The following is a 25,579-nucleotide window of genomic DNA, read 5'->3' on the forward strand; positions in this document are numbered from 1 at the left end:
CCACCAGTTTCACAGCCTTCAAGACGACACTCAGCTCCTGGCGGAGACCGTTAGCCGTGCCTCTCTGAGGGAGTTGCCTGTCCTTTACCGGGATCTATTCAGAGTCTAGAACATGGTCACCTCCAGTCAGGGCACTCCCCCGCCGGCAGAGGAGAACGCCTCAGTTGTCCAGGCAGCCGGCTCCGGGGATGGACCGGCGGGCGGTGGAGTAGCCGAAGCCCCTCACTGACCCCCCGCTCGACCGGAACTGCTCATTGGACCCAGGCCCCGAAACCCTCCTTGGGAGCCGGTCCCGCACAATCCAAGCCGCATCTCGGAAATGCCCTCTGTGCCATTCCAATCAGCATGGAACGATTTCCTGTAAGGGCTGCTCCTGTACATTCTGCACTTTCTCGCCCTCGTCAGCCGGCCGGACACGCCCTGGCGTTCCGCGTTGCCATCTGGCGGCAAGGGGAAACCCCAGTGGAGATCTCTCTACGTGGAAGTCCTCCCCCTTTACATCGGGGACTTGGGGTGGAAGGTGTTGCACAGGGCAGTCCCGTGCAATAGACTTTTAAGTAGGTTCACAGAGTCCCAGGCCGCCAGTAATTTCTGTGGCCTGGACGAGTCCGTGTTCCACGTGTATACAGAGTATGTGAGGTTGCAGTCCCTGTTTACATATTTAAAAGGGCTGCTCCTCAGGTTTTGGCTGCACTTCAGCCCCACGCTCCTGATCTTTGGGCACCCGATGCAGATGGTCATGGGCCGGGAGGAGGATCTCCTCATCGGTCTGTTCCTGGGCCTTGCCAAGGTGGCAATTCACAGGTCCAGGATGTGGGCCGTCGGGAGGTCCGTGCTCCCTGATTGCCTGCCCCTCTTCTGCGATTACATTCGTGCCCGGGTGTCCCTGGAGAAGGAGCATGCGGTGTCTGCCGGTACGCTTGAGGCCTTCTGCGACCGGTGGACACCGCAGGGACTGGAGTGCATCGTTGACACCGAGAATGGCATTTTAATTTGAATTTTTTGTTTATTTTTTGGATTTTAATAAAGTTATTTTAAAAATGTACACAAAGGGGGCCTGAGGAATAAAGGCCCCCTCGACATAAAATACATAAAAGGGGCCTGGGGTATAAAGGCCACAACAAAAAGAGAAAAAAAAGAAAAAGAAAACAAAAACAACAACTGAGTGAGTAAAAAAACACCATCACAACAATAATTCTGTCCCTGTACATGAATGCTTTACCTTCAGATGGGGGAGATGGTGGTGCAGTGGTAATGTTATTGAACTAGTAATCCAGAGACCTAGACCAATGCCCTGGGAGCATGGGTTCAAATCCCACCACAGAAGCTGGTGGAATTTAAATTCAATTGATTAATTTAAAAAATCTGGAATTGAAGGCTATTCTCAGTCATAGTGCCTTAAAACTATCATAGGTTGTTGTAAAAACTCATCTGGTTCACTAATGCCCTTCAGGGAAGGAAATCTGCTGTCCTTACCTGGTCTGGCCTACCTGTGACTCCAGACCCACAGCAATGTGGTTGGCTCTGAATTGGCCTAGCAAGCTATTCATTTGTCAAGGGCAATTAGGGATGGGCAACAAATGCTGGCCTTGCCAGTGACACCCACATCCCATGTAAGAATTAAAAAACAGAATCCATTGTTCTCTCATCTTACCTATTAGGATCATTTCTCTTTCAATTTGCTAAAACACAGTCTGTATGAGCTTTGTTTATGGAAATACAGGGTACACAATGTGACAAAGTTAAGTTCCAAGTTACTACAATAGAAATTGCCCAGATAAATTTTAGGGTTGAGGGAGTGGTGTCGGATGGGGAAGAAGATTTGATCTACAAAAGTCTGGTCAGTTAGTTTATGAAAATGTTCAAAGCAGCAGAGGGACTAGGGGGCTGGATTTAACCAAGCCCATGACTTTGGGCTCCGTGGCGGGGGGGTGCTGGGGGTGGTGGTGAGCAGAAGATGGTTGCGGCAGAGGCCCGCCATGGAGCTCAACGCCTGGAGGGCCCAGCCCGATCCTCCTGGCAGCGGCAAGGCTCTGTGGCGCACCCCCCACCTCCGCCACCGCCGCTGGGCGATGGGACCTGCATTTACATATTTCAACCAATGAAATTAATAAATTTAAATGAACTTACACGCAATCTTCTGGGCTCGCCGCGATCTTCAGTGCAGCGGTCGGCACTCCCGCGCCTTCAATTCCCCGTCCAGGAAAGCCGGCGTGACACTGGTGGGGAGGGGGGGGAGGAGTGAAGATTTCCACTGCGGGAGGGGGGAACGGGATCAAATAAACGTAATGAGTGTAGGGGATGGTGGGAAGGGGTGACCTTTAAACTTTGTGCAGTCTGGAGGGGAGGCGGGGGCGAAGGTCAGATTTAAAAGGTGAATGTTTTGTGGGGGGAAGGACAAATAGTTAATGTAATTGTTAGTGGGGGGTGGGAAAGGAACGTTAGAATTTTATTTGATAAATTTGGGGGGGTGTATCTTTAAAAATTTGAATATGCCGCAGGGCTGGCTGCACTTTAAAAATGGCGCCTGATTTCATACAGGCAGCTGATTTCATTGCGGGCATTGGACAGCCCACACCTCCATGTGACTGGGGGGTGGGTGGTGCTGGCCCGCACGTGCAGGCTGCCATTTTCGATCTCGCCGGAAGTGAAGGCGGGCTCTTAAAATCCAGCCCTAGATGTCTCAAAGTCACCATCTAAATTTTCTGCCATGTTTGGGTTGACATAGCCCTAACTTAACATTTAGGTTTTGGACATGGCTCAGTGGGTAAGTCTCTCACCTCTGAATTAGAAGCTTGTGGGTTCAAATCCCACTGCAGAGACTTGAGCACAAAATCATCGTCTTTCTGATGAAATCTTAAACTAAGGTCCCCTTAGGTGCTCATAAAAGATATTGTGGAACTATTTCAAAGAAGAGCAAGGGAGTTCTCCCCAGTGTTCAGGCCACCAGGCTCACTACCACCTTTTCAAGGGCAATTAGGGATCAGCAACAAATGTTGGCCTTGCCAACGATGCCCACATCCCATGAAAAAAAAAACTTATCCCTCTAAACCCAGATTGCTAAAAACAGATTATCTGGTCATTTGCTGTTTGTGGGATCTTGCTGTGCACACATTAGCTGCCACTTTTTTTGCATTACAACACTGACTACACTCCAAAAGTACTTCATTGGCTGTAAAGTGCTTTGGGACATCCTGAAGTCAAGAAAGGTGCTACATAAATGCAAGTCGTTCCTTCTATCTTTTCTCATTTTAACCCCTTCATATTCTTAAAGACCTCTATTAGCCTTTTCTTTTCTAGAGAAAAGAGCCCCAGCCTGTTCAGCCTTTCCTGGTACTTATAAACTCTCACTTCCTGTATCAACCTTGTACATCTTTTTTGCACCTTCTTCAGTGACTCTATATCCTTTCGATAAGAACTATGCACGGTACTCCAAGTATGGTCTAACCAAGGTTCTGTACAAGTTGAAAATAAATTCTCTGTTTTTCATTTATATTGCTCTAGAAATGTACCCCAGTTACTGAGACACACAGAGCAGAGGGTATAGGACAGGGGTTGGCAACCTGTGGCTCATTATGGACTCGTATGGCACCCGACCTTAAGCAATCGAACTCATTTTTTTCATTATCAATTTTTAGAAAATAGTTATCTCAATGTGTTTCTAATTTTAAAAATTATCAGATATCTAATTAATGATACATTAATGATTTAGACGTGAATATAGGAGGTATGATCAGCAAGTTCACAAATGACACCAAAATTGGTGGTGTCATAAATAGTAAGGAGGAAAGCCTTAGATTACAGGAGGATATAGATGGGCTGGTAAGATGGGCGGAACAGTGGCAAATGGAATTTAATCCTGAGAAGTGTGAGGTGATGCATTTTGGGAGGACGAACAAGGCAAGGGAATATACAATGGATGGTAGGACCCTAGGAAGTACAGAGGGTCAGAGGGACCTTGGTGTACTTGTCCATAGATTACTGAGGGCAGCAGCATAGGCAGATAAGGTGGTTAGGAAGGTATATGGGATACTTGCCTTTATTAGCCGAGGCATAGAATATAAGAGCAGGGAGGTTATGATGGAGCTGTATAAAACACTAGTTAGGCCACAGCTGGAGTACTGTGTACAGTTCTGGTCGCCACACTATAGGAAGGATGTGACTGCACTGGAGAGAGTGCAGAGAAGATTCACCAGGATGTTGCCTGGGCTGGAGCATTTCAGCTGTGAAGAGAGACTGAAAAGGCTAGGGTTGTTTTCCTTAGAGCAGAGAAGGCTGAGTGGGGTCTGATTGAGGTATACAAAATTATGAGGGGCATAGATAGGGTAGATAGGAAGAAACTTTTTCCCTTAGCGGAGGTGTCAATAACCAGGGGGCATAGATTTAAGGTAAGGGGCAGGAGGTTTAGAGGGGATTTGAGGAAATTCTTTTTCACCCAGAGGGTGGTTGGAATCTGGAACACACTGTCTGAAGGGGTGGTAGAGGCAGGAACCTTCACAACATTTAAGTAGTATTTAGATGAGCACTTGAAACACCATAGCATACAAGGCTATGGGCCAAGTGCTGGAAAATGGGATTAGAATAGATAGGCTTGACAGCCGGCGCGGACATGGTGGGCCGAAGGGCCTGTTTCTGTGCTGTATAACTCTATGACTCTATGACTCCTTAGCAATGGATATTTTGAAAGATAAAGTCTGGAACTTGTGACATATTTAATCATAAAAATCAGAAATTCTATCAAAAACCTGCTTGCATCAAAAATCTTAACAAGTTACAGTTGCACGGTTTTGCCAAGCAAAATGACGTCATGTACCATTGCGTTAATGACTTACGTATCATCCACTAGCTGATCACACGAGTCTCTCACAGACGTATACATTCATAAAGAAACTAACTGTGGCCTTTGTTTTGAGGCTGTTCTGCTAAAGTTTAATTTATTATAAGCAGAAGTTTGCGACATTCATCAGTAGTACTGTGTGGATTATTTAGGTCACCAGACATTTTTTTAAACTGATAAGTGTTTTACTTTAATTTGAAAAAAGATGGCATAATTAGAGGCTGAAATGGCGACAAGTAAGAGAAAAATCATAGTTGAAAATTGAGAATTTCAAAAGGTGTTGCATAGAAATCCATTAGTGTGTCTCTGTCTTGTTTGTCATTATTATTGGCAAGTGAGTAACAGCATTACAGCACTTAAGATATTACTTTTTTGACTAAATTTTAAAAATGGCTCTTCTTGTGATTAAGGTTGTCGACCCCTTGTCCTGTCCAGTATGTAGTTACGAGGAATGCCCTTACACCCTTTCTTGAATAAGGGTGTTGCATTTGCAACTCTATAATCCTTTGCCACCCCCCCCATATCTCGGGAAGATTGGAAGATTATGACAAGCCCTTCCACTATCTCACCTCCACTTCCTTTAGCAACCTGGGATGCAAACTATCTGGACCAGTTGACTTATCCAGTCACTCTAAGCATAGCCAGTCTTTCCAGTACACCATCATTACCTCTACCATCTCCGCCTCTACCGATATTTTGTCAGCATCCTTTTCCTTAGTAAACACCGATACAAAGTACTCATGATGTATTTTAGCCTTGCCCTGCACCTTTAAGCATATATCACCTTTGTTGTCCTGAATACGCCCCACCTCACCTCTTACTATCCACTTACTATTTACATGCCAGTAGAAGATTTTTGGGTTCTCTTTTATGTTAGCTGCCATTCTATTCTCATTTTCCCTTTGCCAGTCTTATTTTCCTCTTCAGCTCACCTCTCAACTTATTGTATTTGACTGGTTCTCACTTGGAAGAATTCACCTGACATGCAACATGCACTCTTTTTTCAGTTTCATCATTTTCTCTATTTCCTTGTCATCCAAGGAGCCCTGGCTTTGGTTCCCTTATCTTTCATTCTTGTTGAAATATCACCTCCTTAAAGATCACCCATTATTCCATACTGTTTTTCCGATCAGTCTTTGGTTCCATTTTACTCTGGTGAGATCCCTTCTCATCCCATTGAAGTTAGCCTTCCAATTTAGAAGTTCTACTTTAGATTGTTCCTTACTCTTCTCCATAACTAATCTAAACCTTATGATACTATGATCACTGTTACCCAATTGATCCCCACAGACACTTGGTCCATTTGGCCCACCTCATTCCCCAGCACCAGATGCAGAAATGCCTGCTTTCTAGTTAGACTGAAAACATACTGGTCAAGGGAACTTCCCCTGAATAGGCAGAAAAAGGCAGCATTTTACCAAGTATGGCATCAAAAAGCCCTAGCAAAATTGGAGTCAATGGGAATCAGGGAAAACTCTCCGCTGGTTGGAGTCGTACCTAGCGCAAAGGTAGATGGTTGTGGTTGTTGGAGGTCAATCATCTCAGCTTCAGGACATCACTGCAGGAGTTCCGCAGGGCAGTGTCCTAGGCTCAACCATCTTCAGCTGCTTCATCAATGACCTTCCTTCAATCATAAGGTCAGAAGTGGGGATGTTCACTGATGATTGCACAATGTTCAGTACCATTCGCAACTCCTCAGATACTGAAGCAGTCCGTGTAGAAATGCAGCAAGACCTGGACAATATGCAGGCTTGGGCTGATAGGTGACAAGTAACATTTGCACCGCACACGTGCCAGGCAATGACCATTTCCCCTTGACGTTCAATGGCATCAATTGGGATCAAGGGATATGGGAAGAAAGCGGGAACAGGGTACTGAATTAGCAATCAGCCATGCTATTTTTTGAATGGTGGAGCAGGCCCGAAGGACTGAATGGCCTACTCCTGCTCCTATTTTTCTATGTTTCTATTACCATCGCTGAATCGCCCATTATCAACATCCATTGACCAGAAACTGAACTGGAGTAGCCATATAAATACCATGGCTACAAGAGCTGTTCAGAGGCTAGGAATCCTGCGGCGAGTAACTCACCTCCTGACTCCCAAAGCCTGTCCATCATCTACAAGGCACAAGTCAGGAGTGTGATGGAATACTCTACACTTGTCTGGATGTCTTCCAACAACACTCAAGAAGCTCGACACCATCCAGGACAAAGCAGCCCACTTGATTGGCACCCCATTCACAAACATTCACTCCCTCTCCCACCGACGCACAGTAGCAGCACTGTACAAGATGCACTGCAGCAACTCACCAAGGCTCCTTCGACAGCACCTTCCAAACCCGCGGCCTCTACCACCTAGAATGACAAGGGCAGCAGATGCATGGGAACACCACTACCTGCAAGTTCCCCTCCAAGCCACACACCATCCTGCTTTGGAACCATATCGCCATTCCTTCACTGTTGCTGGGTCAAAATCTTGGAATTCCCGTCCTAACAGCACTGTGGGTGTACCTACCCCCATGGACTGCAGCAGTTCAAGAAGGCAGCTCATCACCACTTTCTCAAGGGCAATTAGGGATGGGCAATAAATGCTGGCCTGGCCAGTGACACCCACATCCCAGGAATGAATAAAAAACAACACATTTCAGAAATTCCTTCCTCTCCTTTCCCTTTACTCTAATATTATCCAAATCAATAATTAAAGTCCCCCAATATCATCACTCTACAGTTCTTGCACATCTCATGATTTCCCTGCAGATTTGCTCCTCTATCTCTCTCTCACTATTTGCAGGCCTATAGAATACTCCCAGTAGCATGATCATATCCTTTTTGCTTCTCAACTCTAACCAAATGGATTCTGTCTTTGCCCCCTCAAGGACATCCTCTCTTTCCAACACTACAATGTCATCCCTAATCAGTACTGCCAAACCAGCTCCCTTTTTTTCCTTCCCAATCTTTTCTGAACACTTGGCATCCTTGAATATTAAGCATCCAGTCCTCACCGTTTTTAAGTCACGTTTCCATTATTGCCACATCATATTCCCATAAAGTTATTTATTTTATTCTTTCATGGGGTGTGGGCATCGCTGGTAGGCCAGCAGTTGTTGCCCATCCCTAATTGCCCTTGAACTGAGTGGCTTGCTAGGCCATTTCAGAGGGCAGTTAAGGGTCAATGACATTGCTGTGGATCTGGAGTCACATATGGACCAGACCAAGAAAGGATGGTAGATTTTCTTCCCTAAAGGATATTAGTGAACCAGATGGGTTTGTGCTTGTAGCTCACCAACTTTATTTACCATACTTTGTGCATTTACATACATGCAGTGTAAACTTGCCTTTGTATTGTACCGTTGTTCAAAAAAAAATGTAAAGAGTGTCATAATCCTATCTTTTTTTTCTTCCAGGAAATATGCTGTGTGCCTTTAAGGCTGGAAAAGAGCTGTACTGCTTTAAGGCAGCAAGCTGTAAAGACTGAGTCAAAGAATGCATTCTCGTTGCCTTGGATACAGCCATTCGAAAACCGCAATTCAAAGGGTGCATTCTCATTACCTTGGATACAACCACTTGGACTGAGCATCGAAAGATACATTTGTTACAATTTAATTCTGAACTGGCTTATAGTGCAAACAGACAGTTATAACAGAGGACACAGACAGGCAGCTGTGTGTTAGCACCTGAAAGAAGAGCTCAGACCATTAAAACTGAAGGAAGAGAATTTAGTCTGTTTATTTATTATTCTCTCTCAAAATTCTAAAAAGGTCAAGCCAAAACAGAGATCTCTGATAATTTAAACTGAAGGAAGGGAAGTTAGACTGACAATCTTTTATCCCTCAAAACTTCTAAAGCCAAATTGATTCATTTAAAAACTGTTTGCAAGTTGTTAATTGTTGAAATTCATCGCTGGAGAAGGAAAGCATCACTTACTGCTGGACTGTTCTACTGTGAAGATCCTTTTTTCCCCATCAGACAGCTGTGTGGACTTCGAGCAATATTGGGCTGTAAATTTGCAAGGACTCTAATTTTTTCTATTTTAAATGTTGTTTATATCTTAGTAGTGTTTTAAGAATTTAGTTTTTCTAATTAAATAGCTAATTTGTTGATTTAAAGACACCTGGTTTGGTTAGCCTCATTCGTGGGTTAATAGATGGTACAATTTGGCTGAGTGACAGGAAACAGAGAGTAGTAGTTAATGGATATTCTTCGGGCTAGAGGAAGGTTTGTAGTGGAGTTTGCCAGGGGTCGGTGTTGGCACCCTAGCTCTTCCTGATATATATTAATGACCTAGATCTTGATGTACAGGGCACAATTTCAAAATTTACAGATGATACAAAATTTGGAACAATTGTGAACTGTGAGGAGTGTCATGCAGGCCCCCACCTGCCAAGAATGAGGCACATATATTTCGCCACATGGACATTAAATTTTAAAATTGTTGCTGGAAAGAAAAGAAGATCTATTACAAGAGGTTGCCAAGCCCCTGTCTGGAAAGACTTTTTTTGCATACTAGCAGACAGTGTTGGAACAAAGGAACCAGTCCCTGTCCCAACACATAAAAGAGACCTGGTCAAACCAGTCAGTCACGTGACCACCTGCTGGCCAACTAGGAGAGCTTTAAATTGAAGAAACAGTGTTTGAAGACAGAAAGCTGTTTGCTCCTGGACTAACAGGACCTCTCATGGCTGGCATGCTGCAGCATCTCTCCTGTCTGCTCTCATCTCTCTCACCAGCTTCGGAAACCATTGAAGACATATGAATCCCAAGAGAGAAATGTCTCCTACAGTGAACAAGGTTTAAGAAGAATACTGGGCCCCAACGAAAAGCAAGACCTATCGACAAGCAAGGACTACAGCGAGCTCAAAGCACAGTAACAAACACCCGTCTTCAGAGATTGTCTCAAATCTCTCCACTTTATTTCTTTCAGCTCTATTTGCATGTGCATATTGCATATGTATGCTAACGTGGGGTGAGGCGTTAACCGAATTAGTTTAAGTTTTAATAAATTTCACTTTTCTTCTTTAAACCTGAGAAAGCCTGTTTGTGCTGGTTTCTTTGCCTTATAATTGGAAAGCGGTGAACAAGGATTCACCAAGGGGCAGCTAAAAACACAGTGTGTTTAAAAACAAAAACTCTGTTACAATAAGACCAGGTGAAGCCTGAAAGAAGACCCCTAGACACCTTTCTCACCCAGTCGTAACAGGAGGATAGTGTAGAACCTCAAAAGGACAAAGACATGTTGGTGGAAACGCTCATTCTCTCTGATGCAGAAATCCTGAGCTCGAGCTCAAGCAGCTGGAGACACGTCCTACACACGTGGTTCCCAAAGAAAAATTAAGTGTTCTGAAGTTCCCACATGGCATAGGAATTGCAAGCAACTGGTCTCAGCTCTCCATCTATGATCTAAGAAAAAAAATCTCAATTTTTCTTTTACAATCTAATTAATACCTTGTATAAATTGGCGCAGTGCTAATATTCTTAATACTAAGTCCCTTACTGATATACAATTGAAATGTTATTAATTAGTTTAATTAGTTAAGCTCTAAATTTAATACAGTTGTTACAACCAGGTGAGAAAGGGGTCTAGGGGTCCCTTTCAGCCTTCCCCTGGTCTTACTGTAACAGGGTTTAATTTTAAACACACCATGTTTTTAGCCCCCCTTGGTGAATCCTTGTTCACCGCTTTCCAATTATAAGGCACAAACAGGCTTGCTCAGGTTTAAAGAACAAAAGTTGAAATTGATTAAACTTAAACTCTAATTCGGTTAATGCCTAAGGATACACAACGCGCCCCACGCTAGTATGCATACGTGATACGCACATGCAGATAGAGACAGAACAGAGCAGATGAAATAAAGTGGAAATGTTTGCTGTTACAGTTCTTCGAGCTCACTGTAAAGTCCTTGACTGTAGGTAGATCTTGCTTTTCATTGGGGCCCAGTGTTCTTCTTAAACCTTGTTCATTGTAGGAGGCTTTTCTCTCTTGGGGTTCATGTGTCTTCAGTGTATTCAAAGGCGTGTGAGAAAGAGATGGGAGCAGACAGGAGAGAGATCTTCTCAGTCCAAGAGCAAACAGCTTTCTGCCCAAACTCTTTGTACAATTCGGGCTGCCCAGCAGGTTAGTTATGTGGCTAGCTGATTTGACCATGTACGTTTGTGTATTTGGCCATCTTTGGAATGCGAGCTCCCCCAGCTTCAACGTCTGGTGATCAGAAGTCCATTGTGGGTTGAATGTGTCAGGGAATGGCTGCTTTGTCCTTCCAAACACTGTCTGTTAATATGCAGATGTCTTTTCAAGCCACGGCTGATCTGTTTAACAAGTCTTCTTCACTCCGTCACAGATTAAAATCAATGTTCATGACAAAATTAATGTGCCTTGTTCTTGGCAAGTGGGGCCTAACATGACACAGTACTATATAGTTTCCCGGTCCCAGTTTAAACCACTGCCCTAGTTTGTAAAAATAGCCAATACTTACCAACCAGTACTTATCTGCTGCCCTCTGATGTCTCACTTTTGCTTTTTTGGAAATACACTGATCAGGTCTATGCTGTTACTAACCCCGCCCCTCTTTTATCCTCCTCCGCCGCTGCTGGTGCCTCCAATTAGGTATTTTGACATCAGATTTTTCCTTGTCCTTTTCCATAACTATTTTAAACCTGATGATATTATGATCACTGTTGGAAATACGGCAGAAAATTTGCACAATTACAGCATGGGTTAGATACAAAGTAAAGCGCCCTCTACACTGTCCCATCAAACACTCCCAGGACAGGTATAGCACGGGGTTAGATACAGTGTAAATCTCCCTCTACACTGTCCCATCAAACACTCCCAGGACAGGTATAGCACGGGGTTAGATACAGTGTAAATCTCCCTCTACACTGTCCCCATCAAACACTCCCAGGACAGGCACAGCATGGGGTTAGATACCCTTCCGCAACCGGTGGGCATCGCAGGGACTGGAGTGCATCGTCAACGCCGAGAATGGCATTTTAATTTGAGTTTTTTGTTTATTTGATTTTCATAAAGTTATTTTAAAAGTATGTATATAAAGAGGGCCTGAGGAATAAAGGCCCCCTCGACATAAAATATATAAAAGGGGCCTGGAGTATAAAGGCCACCTTAAAAAGAAAAAAAAAACGGGGTTAGATACAGAGTAAAAGTTTGCTCTACACTGTTCCATTATTTTAGTTTCAAGTCCCACCCCAGACATGTCAGCACATAATCAAGGCTGACACTCTAGTGCAGTACTGAAGGAGTATTGCACTGTTTTGGAGGAGACATTAAACTGAGTCCCTATCTTCCTTCTCAGGTAGATGTAAAATATTCCACTATTTTAAGAAGAACAGGTGAGTTCTCACCGGTGTCCTGGGCCAATATTTATCCTTCAACCAACATGAGTCAAACCAGATTAATTGGTCATTATCTGGCTGATGTTGGTGGGCCCTTAATGTTGTGTTTGCATTATAAATACCAAGGTGACTGTGCTTTGGGATGCTGTACAATTGCTTTGAGATGTCCAATGAGTGTGAATGGAACTCATTCTCATTCTTTATCAAATTCGGCAAAGCACAGTATTCAGACTACCTCAGAAACCCCCGGAAGCGCTTGTAGATTTCGAGAATCTCCCCACAGACATCCTTGGCTGAATTTAATGGCTCTGCCTCTGGTCCCAGCAGTGGGCCTGAAACAGGCGTCATTCCCATCCATCATGTGAGCGACCACCCACCGCGATCACGCAGAGGGCGGCCATTTTCCATATGGGAGGTGCGGGTCCCACCCAATCAGGGTATTGGGGGTGGGAAGTGAATCACTGATTACAATGTCAGATGACTGGAGCAGGTGCTAGTGCCATATTTAAAGGCTTGCCAGCCCTGCACCTTCTCCTGCCTTAGAGTCACTGGGAGCTATCATTCGAATGGTGAAAACGTTGTGAAACTGATTCATGGACCCCCCCCCCAAAACCCTCAAGGAGGACAGCAAAGGTTGGCCGAGGCAAGACACAGGGTGGCCCATGGTTCAGTGATGCCTCCCTGCAGATTCTCCTGCAGGCTGCAAGAGAAAGGCAGGTAGTTCTCTTCCCCGGCGGTGGCAAGAAAAGGTCCTCCCACCTGACCAAGAAAGGCTGTGTGGAGATTGCAGAAGAGCTCAGCAGCCATGGGGCCACCTGCCAAACTGAGTGCAGTGCTGAAAGAGGGTCACCAACCTCCTGCGTTCAGCCAAGGTGAGTGCTCCATACCATTCTCCTTTTTGGAGATTGCATGTGACTGTGTGGGAGGGTGTGTGACATGGGCAGGGTGACCCTACCATGCCGATGGCAGAGAGGCTAAGGCATCACCTCATCCTGACAGTTGCATGGCTGTATATCTCAGCCACAGACAATCTTCCTTCATAGCTCAACCCCCATTAACTCCCCTGACAGTCTGTGTCAGCATGATATGTATTAGAACCCCCAGTAGGGGACAAGGGGCTGTCATTACCAGAGCTGTCATTTTGATCTCTCTGCAAATTTTTACTATCTCCATCCTTCCTCTTTCAGGACAAGAGGGCCCACAACAGCAGGAAGACATCCCGAATAGGCTGAGGACTCCCGGATGAGCATCCTCTCATCCCTGCCGGTGAAGAGGCCTTGGGAGTGGCAGGGACACAGGGTGGCTGCGTAATTTCAGATGAAGAGACTGGAGTCTCTGTGCAAGAGAGTGAGGATTGGCTTCCATCGACATATACATCACTTCTGGAGACCCACATCACGTACGGTTGCCACGAGGAGATCTGCACAGCCTAACCCATACATTTGTATTCTTTCATTCAGGTTGTCGTGCGCAGGAGACTGCAGATGAAAGGGGGACACCCATCCACGTCTATAGAGGAGGACCACTCAGAGAATGCACATTCAATGACTCATCTGTGCCTTTCACCAAAGCAGATACTTTCACCTTGGTGGGTAACCACTTGGCTTTAGAGTCAGGGTCACAAGCTGGTGACAGTGACGCACATGCACCCGAGCAGCTGGCTGAGGCTGAGACAGTTGGAGGACGGTGGGTGGCCAAGCCCATGCTGAGTCCCAAGCTGATGACGAGCATCTGGTGTCGACAGCACAGGGCATGCTGGAGTTGCAGCAGGGTAAGGCAATATCTGGCAGAGGCGTCAGAGGTCATGTGCAGCCAAGAGTGTATGATGAAGGAATCCATCCATTGCTTGGCAACCTGGGGGTTTCTGAATTGTACAGCTTAAACTGAGAGCCTGCAGAAAGCAGGGCGTCTGTTTTCTCCTGGACGGAGAAGAACTCTCCTGTCTGCTCCCATCTCTTTCTCACAAGCCTCTGAATCCACTGAAGACACATGAACCCCAAGAGAGAAAAGTCTCCAACAGTGAACAAGGTTGAAGAAGAATACTGGGCCTCAACGAAAAGCAAGATCTACCTTCAATCAAGAACTCTACAGTGAGCTCGAAGACCCGTAACAACAACTCTTCAGATATTGCCTCAAACCTTTCCACTTTATTTTTTTTTTTTAGATTAGAGATTAGAGATACAACACTGAAACAGGCCCTTCGGCCCACCGAGTCTGTGCCGAACATCAACCACCCATTTATACTAATCCTACACTAATCCCATATTCCTACCAAACATCCCCACCTGTCCCTATATTTCCCTACCACCTACCTATACTAGTGACAATTTATACTGGCCAATTTACCTATCAACCTGCAAGTCTTTTGGCTTGTGGGAGGAAACCGGAGCACCCGGAGGAAACCCACGCAGACACAGGGAGAACTTGCAAACTCCACACAGGCAGTACCCGGAATCGAACCCGGGTCCCTGGAGCTGTGAGGCTGCGGTGCTAACCACTGCGCTCTTTTCTGTCTCTATTTGCATGTGTGTATCGCATATGCATGCTAGCGTGTGCTGCGTCATGTATCCGTAGGCGTTAACCGAATTATAGTTTAAGTTTAATAAATTTCAACTTTTGTTCTTTAAACCTAAGAAAGCCTGTTTGTGCTGGTTTCTTTGCCTTATAATTGGAAAGCAGTGAACGAGGATTCACCAAGGGGGAGCTAAAAACACGGTGTGTTTAAAATTAAACCCTGTTACAGTAAGACCAGGTGAAGGCTGAAAGGGAACCCTAGACCTCTTTCTCACCTGGTCGTAACAGACTTGTTTACACTGGAAGCAATTAAAAGGCATGAAGGTTCAACACGGTAAAAGAGCAAGTGGATTAGCTTATTTTTAAAAACAGGATTTCAATATGATATTCCTGGAACTCATTTAAAAAGAAAAACACTGCTTACTGCGTGTAGGCAGTCAATGGAAACTGTGCCTGACAGCCAGCACTGTAATGCTGTCGTGATCGGAATCAGACAGTTACTACATTTGTGTTGGGATCAATTTCACAGTCTGCAACAAAATGATGGTTCCCTAATTCACCCAGCATTCAGAGAATCTTTCGGCACAGATGAGGCCATTTTGCCCATGTTGCCTGTGCCAGCTCTTTGAAAGAGCCATCAATTGGTCCCACTACCCTCGTACTCTTATCCCATAGGCCTGCAAATTGTTCCTGTTGAGAATCGAAACTCACCTTTCAAAGAAACTCGCACCATCCACAATCCGCTTAAGAAGCAAGTCTCTCCACCCTACTCCCTTTCTTAAAGAAGATTCTCTCCTTCACAACTTCTTTTAAACATGGAAGGTTGCCATTAATCCCACTTTTAGCAAAGGGGCAACAAATGTCATTTTTTTTCAACTAAGTCACGAGGAGTCACATTTAAGCAACCTGGTGTGACTTTCCATTAAATTTTGCTGTAGTTCAATGGGTAGCACTCTTGCCTCGGAGCCAGAAGACCATGGGTTCAAGTCCCACTCCAGAGACTTGAGCCCAGAATCCAGGCTGACACTCCATTGCAGTACTGAGGAGTGTTGCACTGTCAGAGGTGCCGTTTTTTGGATGAGGCGTTGAACCAATGTTCCATCTGTTCCCGCAAATGGATGTAAAAGAGCCCACCGCACTATTGGAAGAAGAGCAGGAGAGTTCTCTCTAGTGTCCTGGTCAATATTTATCTCATAACAATCAGTAACAGTGATTATCTGATCATTATCACTGTTTGGGAGAGCTTGCTGTGTGCAAATTGGCTTCTGTGTTTCCTGTATTACAACAGTGACCACATGTCAAAAGTACTTCATTGACTGTAAAGCGCTTTGAGATGTCCTGAGGTTGTAAAGGCTCTATAGAAATGCAAAATCTTTCTTGAAAGTTAAGGGGAGATTTAATAGAGGCATTCAAAATTATGAGGGTAGGGAGAAACTGTTTCCAAAGACAGGAGAATAGATAACTAGAGATAAAAGGTATTTGGCAAAAGAACCAAGAGGGGAGACGAGGAGATTTGGGAATTGGATAAATACATGAAAAGGAAGTATTTTCAGGGCTATGGGGAAAGAACAGGGGAGTGGGTCTAATTGGATAGACCATTCAAAAACCCAGCACAGAAACAACGGGCTGAATGGCCTCTTTCTTCACTGTAAGAATCTATGATTCTATAGGACAGTGCCAAGCTTGACTTCAACTCCTGGGGAATTTAAATTCAGTTAATTAAATAAATCTGGAATAAAAAAGCTAGTTTCAGTAACGGTGACCATGAAACCACTGGATTGTCGTTCAAACTGATTTGTTTCACTAATGTCCTTTAGGGAAGGTATCTGCTGTGTGACCCCAGACCCACAGCAATGTGGTTGCCTCTTAGTTGCCCTCTGAAATGGCCTGGCAAGCCACTGAGTTGTATTAAAAGAACTATGACCCACACAGACTGCAGCAGTTCAAGAAAGTGGTTCACCAACACCTTCCCAAGCACAAGTAGGGATGGAAATAAATGCTGGGCTTGTCAGCAATGCCCACATCTCAAGTCTGAATAAAAAAAAACTTCCCACCAGCAGAAATAGCTTCTCTCTATCTACCCTATCCAATCCTTTAATCATCTTAATCACCTCAATTAGATTACCCCTTCATCTTCTATATTCGAAGGAATACAAGCCTCTTTTATGCAACCTGTCCTCTTTTAACCCCGGGATTCATTCTGGTGAATCTGCACTGCATCCCCTCCAAGGCCAATATATCTTTCATGAGGTGCGGTGCCCAGAACTGAAGAGACTTTGATCAGTAAAGCCTCACACAAGCTTACCTTCTGCCGTTCGAACTGGCGGCCACCTTTCAGTAGGTCCTCAGCAGCGAGCTGTCCTTCAAGGTGCCTGAGGGCCTCTTCCCGTTCATTTAGCTTTTCCTCCGCCCTCCGAGCACGGCCCAGCATCCGGTGGTACAGCTCACCCTGATGCTCCAACTGTTCATTCACCTTTGTGATCTGCTCCTCGAGCTCCTTCACTTTCTTTCAACAAAAATAACCTGTATTTATATAGCTCCTTGAACATAGTAAAATGTTCCATGGCACTTCACAAGAGCGTTATCAAATAAAGTTTGAGATCAATCGAGCACATAAGGAGATATTAGGACAGGTGACCAAAAGCTTAGTCAAGGAGGTAGGTTTTAAGGAGCATCTTAAAGGAGGAGAGAGAGGTAGCGAAGCAGTGAGGTCTAGAGAGGGAATTCCAGAGCTTAGGGCCCAGGTAGCTGACGGCAGGGCCACCAATGGGGATGCTCAAGAGGCCAGATTGGAGGAGCGTAGCTATCTCCATGGGGCTGGAGGAGATAACAGCGATAGGGAGGGGTGAGGCCCCAGAGAGATTTAAGTCTGTGAAAGAACAATTTTAATTTGAGTCATTTGGAGACCGGAGACAAGTGTAGGTTGCATGTGATGAGAAAGCAGGACATGGTGCGGGATAGGATAAAGACGGCAGCTTTAAAGAAAGCCCTCAGAACTCCTTAATTAGGTACCAGCCTATAATTTACTCCCAGGTGTCTGTTATCCTATACATAAACTCCTCCCAAACCCCTCAATTAGATTCCAGTCTGTAACTCACTCCCGGCTGCCTGTTACTCTATATATAAACCACCCAAGCCCCTTAATTAGATTCCAGTCTGAAATTCACTCCCACGTACCTGTTATTCTATTTTTAAAGTACCTGAACCCCTCGATTAGATTCCAGCCTGTAACTCACTTCCAGGTATCTGTTATTCCATATATAAACACCCGTGAATACCTTGATTAGATTCTAGACTGTAAGAAACTCCTGGGTATCTGTTATTTTACATATAAACCCCCCAAACCCCTTTATTAGATTCCAGTCTGTAACTCACTCCTGGGAATCTGTCATTCTATATATAAACTCCCTGAACCCCTCAATTTGATTCCAGTCTGTAATTCACTCCTGGGTATCTGTCATTCTATGTATAAATGCCCCCGATCCCCTAGATTAGATTCCAGCCTGTAACTCACTCCCGGGTATCCGATGTACTGTATAAAACCACCTAAGTCTCTCGATTGGGCTCCAGCCTGTAAATTACTAATCAATGAAAGTATTAGTTTGATTTTTAATCCCACATTATTATTGTATGAATGATGTTAGACTCAGGAGGTGATTGAGTCACTCGATACTAAATTTGCAGTATTTGTAGGAAAGATCCATTACAGTTTTGTTGCAGAGCTGTTTCCTTGGTTACTTGCCAATCTGCCTCCTGCAGTCATTAAACTGGGAGTTAGACACCAACCACCTTTTGGTCTTTCTAAGACTTTTTAACAATGCTAAAGCTGGGACCCCAGGGTTGCACCAGCATTGCTATCACTTAACATGTTCGTTAAGTGGCATCAGAAGACTCTGGTTGGATCAGTGTGTACTCTCAGTGTTTGGAGGGCATCCCATAATTTTGAGTTTGAAAAGAGAAAAAGGGGAAAGTGCTTATTCACAAAGACCTGATAGAAAAATGATTTGGTTAATACTTCACTGGAGACCACGCAGCCTACGCTGATCGCTTTACTATACATTATCAGCATCCTCTGCTTTTATTGAGGGAGATGATCATGCTGCCTATTCCTCCATTGTGCCGCCTTGTGTTTAGTGAGACACCTGACAGTGCTGTCTTGAGATTGCTATCTGCAGAGTGCTCCTTGCTGGTAGGACCCAGCCCACTGAAGCACAGGCAGGCAGTTTCTGCAGCGACAAAGTTCACCTTGGAGTATTTATTTTGGATTGGTACAGACTAACGTGATTGAATAGTTCATGAGACACGGTGTCTATTGTGGAGGGCAGCAAATATTGTTGGAGAGTAGAGATGTGAAAATGGAGGAATATTCTGGAGTTCCCTTCAAACCCCTTTGGATATAAGGAAGTATTCCATGGTGAATATCAATGGGTGGGGAGAATGTACGTGGGCTGAGGAAGGAGATTGAAAGGCCATGAATTCCTGATTTGAACCCAATACAACAGTGAACAATTTGGATCAAATTTGTAAATCCTCGTCAGTCACATTACCTTGAAGTTTTCTCTTTTTCAAAGAAAACAAACCAATCTTCCTTAATCCTTCCTCAGAACTGAAAGTCCTGATAACTGGAATCAGCTCCTCTCTTGTACAACTTGAGACAATAATATAATTCTGAAGATTATCTGACCTGAATGGTCCATAGTTCTCTGAATGGGACACCCAAAATGGGGGTTCATGAGCCTTTGAGAGCCTGATGGAGGTTTCTATATTACAGATGGTGGCAGGGGAGTGCAGAGAACGATACCTGCACTTAAATCATCAGACCTGATAGGCTACCAAAATTGGGCCTTGGGCCAATCAGCTGCAGACAGTAACAGGCAGCTCCCTTTCGAAGCAAAATTGAAGCCTGGGCCATGCGTAGCAGTTAAAGGGAGACTATAATAGTTAAAGGATGAAAATTGGGCTCAGAGTTAGCAGTGGTGCGGGTGGGTGTAGTGGCAGCGACAAGGAAGAGGGGCACAGAGGCTGTTGACAGTTAAAGAGGTGGAGGTGAATGGGTACGGAGGTAGTGTTGACTGGGGTGGGGGAAGTGGGATTGGGAGTGGGATGGCAGTGTGGATCAATGGAAGTTGGGGGAGGGAGTGAGGAGCACAAAGATTGCTAATGTGGAGTAATCAGTTCAGCCATGACCTTATTGAACGGCGGAGCAGGCTCGAAGGGCCGAGTAGCCTACTCCTCCTAATTTGTATGTTCATATGTTCAGTAGCGGCCCACAAAGTTTTAATGTGGAGCCGGTTGGGAGGGGCACTCCTGCTCCTGCCCATTCCACATTCAGGTAGGTCTGCATTAAACGCTTAGCTTATTGGTTCTGGCCTGCACCGTCCCTCTAAGGACCACCTTTCAGGCCATAAGTAGACCTGGTTTCCTGGAGTGTAGCCCATGGTATCTACCTCTGGGAAAACCATGCAGTCGTGGCTGATTGAAGCATAAGGCTCCTTATTTCCAAATGAAAAGGGTGTAATGCCTGCTTCGGGCCTGGTCACTGCATGTCGATTTTGTGACCTATATCAATATGGCAGGTGCACTTCTCGTAATGATTATGCGCTTCCTGCCTGCCATATTGGGGGCTGAGGAGGCCAGATTTTGAGACCAATTACTTTTGATCTGGAATGCGCTGCTTGAAAGTGGTGAAAGCAGTTTCAAATAGGAATTGGACGAATACTAGAAGGGGAAAAATTTGCAGGGCTACGGGAAAAGCACAGGGCAGTGGGACTAATTGGATAGCTCTGCCAAAGAGTCGACACATGCATAATGGGTCGAATGGCCTGCTCTTGTTATATTATTCCCTGATTCTATGTATCCTGGGAGCACTTTACGTTGACCTTTTGGTACTCACAGCTATATGGGTCCGGTCATTGCCGCAGATTTCCTTCACTTTATTTTTGATAGCTTCCTCTGTGGCAGGTACGCTGATATACCCATTACTCAGCAGTGCAGCCAGCTGGTCAATGAAACTCTGGTGCAGCACATTGGAAGCTCTGGTTTGATACGTGCTGCTGCGCAAACGGTCATCCAAATCGCTCACATGTTTCTCATTGAAGGCCTGTGCCTGGCAAGCAGTGCCCAAAGCTCGCTGGCAGTCCTCCAGCCTCTCATGGAGGAGTTTGTTCTCCTGCTCCACACTCTTCTTCAGAAGCAAAGCTTCATTCCTCTCCTGGGCACAGAGAACAAAGAACAAGTGACAGTCATGGCTCAGTGCAGAGCACTTCATGTAAATGTTTTCTTTCTGAATATCAACTGCATCACATTTTGGGAAAGCTTGGTTTGGTTTGGGGTGGCACAGTGGCGCAGTGGTTAGCACCGCAGCCTCACAGCTCCAGCAACCCGGGTTCAGTTCTGGGTACTGCCTGTGCGGAGTTTGCAAGTTCTCCCTGTGATCGTGTGGGTTTCCGCCGGGTGCTCCGGTTTCCTCCCACAGCCAAAGACTTGCAGGTTGATAGGTAAATTGGCCATTGTAAATTGCCCCTAGTATAGGTAGGTGGTAGGGGAATTGAGGGAAGTTGGGGATGTGGTAGGAATATGGGATTAATGTAGGATTAGTATAAATGGGTGGTTGATGGTCAGCACAGACTCAGTGGGCCGAAGGGCCTGTTTCAGTGCTGTATCTCTAAATAAAATTTTAAAAAATTTTAAAAGGCCAATAGTAGAGTGTAACTTCAAGATTCGAAAGAACCCACCTATCCACCCCTGGGTTCCAAGTATTATTCTCTCAGTATCTTATGGCTCACTGTATGAATTTTCAAACTATGAATAAATCTGACTGGGGAAAAAGACGAGGTAAATCAAAATAAAGAACAAAAATGATTTTCATAAATAAATGACCCAAAGTATTTCACAAATAAATGAAGGGAATGGATGCTGATTCATGTCAGGGCTGGTAGTCAGAGGGATGGGTTTTGAGAAGGCTGCTAAATATGGAGACAGAAGAGAAGAGGCAACATAATGTAAATGGTCTCTTTTACCTTGTTCACCTTCATTGCTTTCTATTTCCCTCCTGGTGTTTGATAAGGTATCTACCAAAACTCGATATTCACACCTAATCTGTACTAATGCTTTGTCTTTCAAAACACCATTAACATATTGTTTGCCTTTGCTCCGTGACCTTTTGGTCAGCTATGTGGCCTGGTCCAATCTGCACCTTCTCCTTTGTTATCTCTTGCCCAACCCCCACCTCACTTGTTTATAATCTGTGACTTTTCTAATATTTGTCAGTTCCGAAGAAGGGTCACTGACCCGAAACGTTAACTCTGCTTCTCTTTCCACAGATGCTGCCAGACCTGCTGAGTGAATCCAGCATTTCTTGTTTTTGTTTCAGATTTCCAGCATCCGCAGTATTTTGCTTTTATTTTAGTGTTTAATTCACTGCCACTTCTCTTCCAGGAATGCCTACCTTGAAGAAGTTCTGCTCTTCTCTCCGACGGGATTTTCGTTTGTCTCTTTTACCTTGTTCACCTTCATTGCTTTCTATTTCCCTCCTGGTGTTTGATAAGGTATCTACCAAAACTCGATATTCACACCTAATCTGTACTAATGCTTTGTCTTTCAAAACACCACTAACATATTGTTTGCCTTTGCTCCGTGACCTTTTGGTCAGCTATGTGGCCTGGTCCAATCTGCACCTTCTCCTTTGTTATCTCTTGCCCAACCCCCACCTCACTTGTTTATAATCTGTGACTTTTCTAATATTTGTCAGTTCCGAAGAAGGGTCACTGACCCGAAACGTTAACTCTGCTTCTCTTTCCACAGATGCTGCCAGACCTGCTGAGTGAATCCAGCATTTCTTGTTTTTGTTTCAGATTTCCAGCATCCGCAGTATTTTGCTTTTATTTTAGTGTTTAATTCACTGCCACTTCTCTTCCAGGAATGCCTACCTTGAAGAAGTTCTGCTCTTCTCTCCGACGGGATTTTCGTTTGTCTCTTTTACCTTGTTCACCTTCATTGCTTTCTATTTCCCTCCTGGTGTTTGATAAGGTATCTACCAAAACTCGATATTCACACCTAATCTGTACTAATGCTTTGTCTTTCAAAACACCATTAACATATTGTTTGCCTTTGCTCCGTGACCTTTTGGTCAGCTATGTGGCCTGGTCCAATCTGCACCTTCTCCTTTGTTATCTCTTGCCCAACCCCCACCTCACTTGTTTATAATCTGTGACTTTTCTAATATTTGTCAGTTCCGAAGAAGGGTCACTGACCCGAAACGTTAACTCTGCTTCTCTTTCCACAGATGCTGCCAGACCTGCTGAGTGAATCCAGCATTTCTTGTTTTTGTTTCAGATTTCCAGCATCCGCAGTATTTTGCTTTTATTTTAGTGTTTAATTCACTGCCACTTCTCTTCCAGGAATGCCTACCTTGAAGAAGTTCTGCTCTTCTCTCCGACGGGATTTTCGTTTGTCTCTTTTACCTTGTTCACCTTCATTGCTTTCTATTTCCCTCCTGGTGTTTGATAAGGTATCTACCAAAACTCGATATTCACACCTAATCTGTACTAATGCTTTGTCTTTCAAAACACCATTAACATATTGTTTGCCTTTGCTCCGTGACCTTTTGGTCAGCTATGTGACAGAGGCGCAAGGGGAGAGCCAACTGTGCAACAGCCCCAACAAACAAATTTCTCTGCAGCACCTGTGGAAGAGCCTGTCACTCCAGAATTGGCCTTTATAGCCACTCCAGGCGCTGCTTCACAAACCACTGACCACCTCCAGGCGCGTATCCATTGTCTCTCGAGATAAGGAGGCCCAAAAGAAGATGTGGCCTGGTCCAATCTGCACCTTCTCCTTTGTTATCTCTTGCCCAACCCCCACCTCACTTGTTTATAATCTGTGACTTTTCTAATATTTGTCAGTTCCGAAGAAGGGTCACTGACCCGAAACGTTAACTCTGCTTCTCTTTCCACAGATGCTGCCAGACCTGCTGAGTGAATCCAGCATTTCTTGTTTTTGTTTCAGATTTCCAGCATCCGCAGTATTTTGCTTTTATTATAATGTAAATGGTACTATGTTGAGGAGGATGCAAGAGCAGAGGGATCCGAGGAAGTGTATTCACAAATCTTTGAAGGTGACAGGGCAAGATGAAAAGGCAGTTAAGAAAGTGTATGAGATACTTGACTGTGGAACTAGGGGAATTCAATATAAATTTAGGGATGGCCAATAAATTCTGGCCTTGCCAGTGATGCACACCCCACCGGAATGAATTTAAAAGAACAAGGAAGTCAAGCTAAATCTTTACAAATCTCTGGTTAGGCCTCAACTGGAGCATTGTGTAAAATTCAGGGAACCAAACATTAGGAAGGATGTCAAGGCCTTGGAGAGGGTGCAGAGGTAGATTTGCCAGGATGATACCTGGGATCAGGGACTTCAATTATGATGAGAGACACTACCTGAAAGGCTTGTGGAATCAGATTCCAGAGGAACTTTCAAACAACAATTGGAAATGTACTTAAAGAAGACTAATTTGCAAGTTTTGGCAAAGTAACTGGGGAGTGGGACTAAACTGGACTGCTCTTTCAAAAAGCTGACATGGGTTGAAGGGTTATGGAGAACGAGCAGGAAAGTGGAGTTTTTTGATTTGATTTTGAGTTAGAGATACGGCACTGAAACAGGCCCTTCGGCCCACCGAGTCTGTGCCGACCATTAACCACCCATTTATACCAATCCTACACTAATCCCAAGTCAATATCTACCCCTCAACCAACATCACTAAAACAGATCATCAGCTCAGTTATTTCATTGCTGCCTGTGGGACCTTGCTTTTCATGAATTGGCTGCCGCATTTCTGTCGATGACCACACTGACTATATTTCAAGTCTACTTAACTGATTGTAAAGTGCTTTGAGACATCGGAGGTTGTGAAAGGCACTATACCCTTTTCTATTCACAAATATCAGAATTTGGATCCATGTCTGTTTCCAATCCCTCATTGTCACTATTACTATTACTGACCTCACTGGAAAAGAAGTTAAAAAGAGAGACGTCGGTTATGAGGAGAAACTAGAAAAACTGGAACTCTCTTCATTAGAACAGAGAAGGATAAGAAGGAAGCCGATGAAGGTGTTCAAAATTATAGAGGGCTTTGATAAATAGGCAAAGCTATTTCTGTTGGTCAGTGAGTTGATAACGCTAAGTTGATAAGTGCCAGGTGTGGCTCAGAAGGTTGTGGGGTTTAGGTCCTACTCTGGAGACTCGAGCACAAAATCCAGGCTGACACTCCCAAGACAGGATTGAGGGTGAACTGCGCTGCGGCAGGTGCCGACTTTCGAATGAGACATTAACCCAAAGTCCCTCTCAGGTGGGCATATTCGAAGAAGGGCAGGGAGTTACCCCAGTGAACTGGCCAATATCTATCCCTCAATCCACATTCACTAAAAAAAAAACACACATATTACCTGGACCTTATCACATTGCTATTTGTGAGGGCTTGCTGTGTGCTGTGTGCAAATTGGCTAATGTGTTTCCTGCATTACACCGGTGACTACATTAATTTCGGTAGCTGTAAAGGTCCTGAGGTTGTGAAAGGTGCTACATAAATGCAAGTCTTTCTTTCTTTATAAAGGTAAGATTATAAGCAAAAGAACAAATGGAGAGGTTGGAAGAATTTACATAGAATATATAGCATAGGAACAGGTCATTTGGTTCAACTATTTCTTACACAGAGGGCTGTTGAGACATGGAATGTGCAAGCAGGAACAGTGACAGATGCAGAATCCACAACAGTTTTTTTTTTAAATGTAGAAGGGAAGGGGACGAATTGGATAATTCTTTCAGAGAGCCAGCACAGGTGCGATGGGCCGAAGAGCCTTCTACCATGCTGTGAATGTCTATTA

The 25,579-nt window shown here is 44.6% G+C and overlaps 1 protein-coding gene across 1 annotated transcript in view; it reads right to left on the reverse strand.

Moving 5' to 3' along the window:
* Positions 1-25,579, reverse strand: part of LOC137374042 (coiled-coil domain-containing protein 170-like) — a 94,623-nt gene that overhangs the window by 28,251 nt on the left and 40,793 nt on the right. The window contains exons 8-9 of the mRNA XM_068039825.1: positions 20,593-20,910; positions 17,005-17,205 (exon numbers count right to left, since the gene is read on the reverse strand). Coding sequence (XP_067895926.1) covers positions 17,005-17,205; positions 20,593-20,910 — 519 coding nt within the window. The remainder of the gene's footprint in view (positions 1-17,004; positions 17,206-20,592; positions 20,911-25,579) is intronic.

The sequence above is a fragment of the Heterodontus francisci genome, chromosome 9 (assembly GCF_036365525.1).
Source record: "Heterodontus francisci isolate sHetFra1 chromosome 9, sHetFra1.hap1, whole genome shotgun sequence".
Classification (NCBI taxonomy): Eukaryota; Metazoa; Chordata; class Chondrichthyes; order Heterodontiformes; family Heterodontidae; genus Heterodontus; species Heterodontus francisci.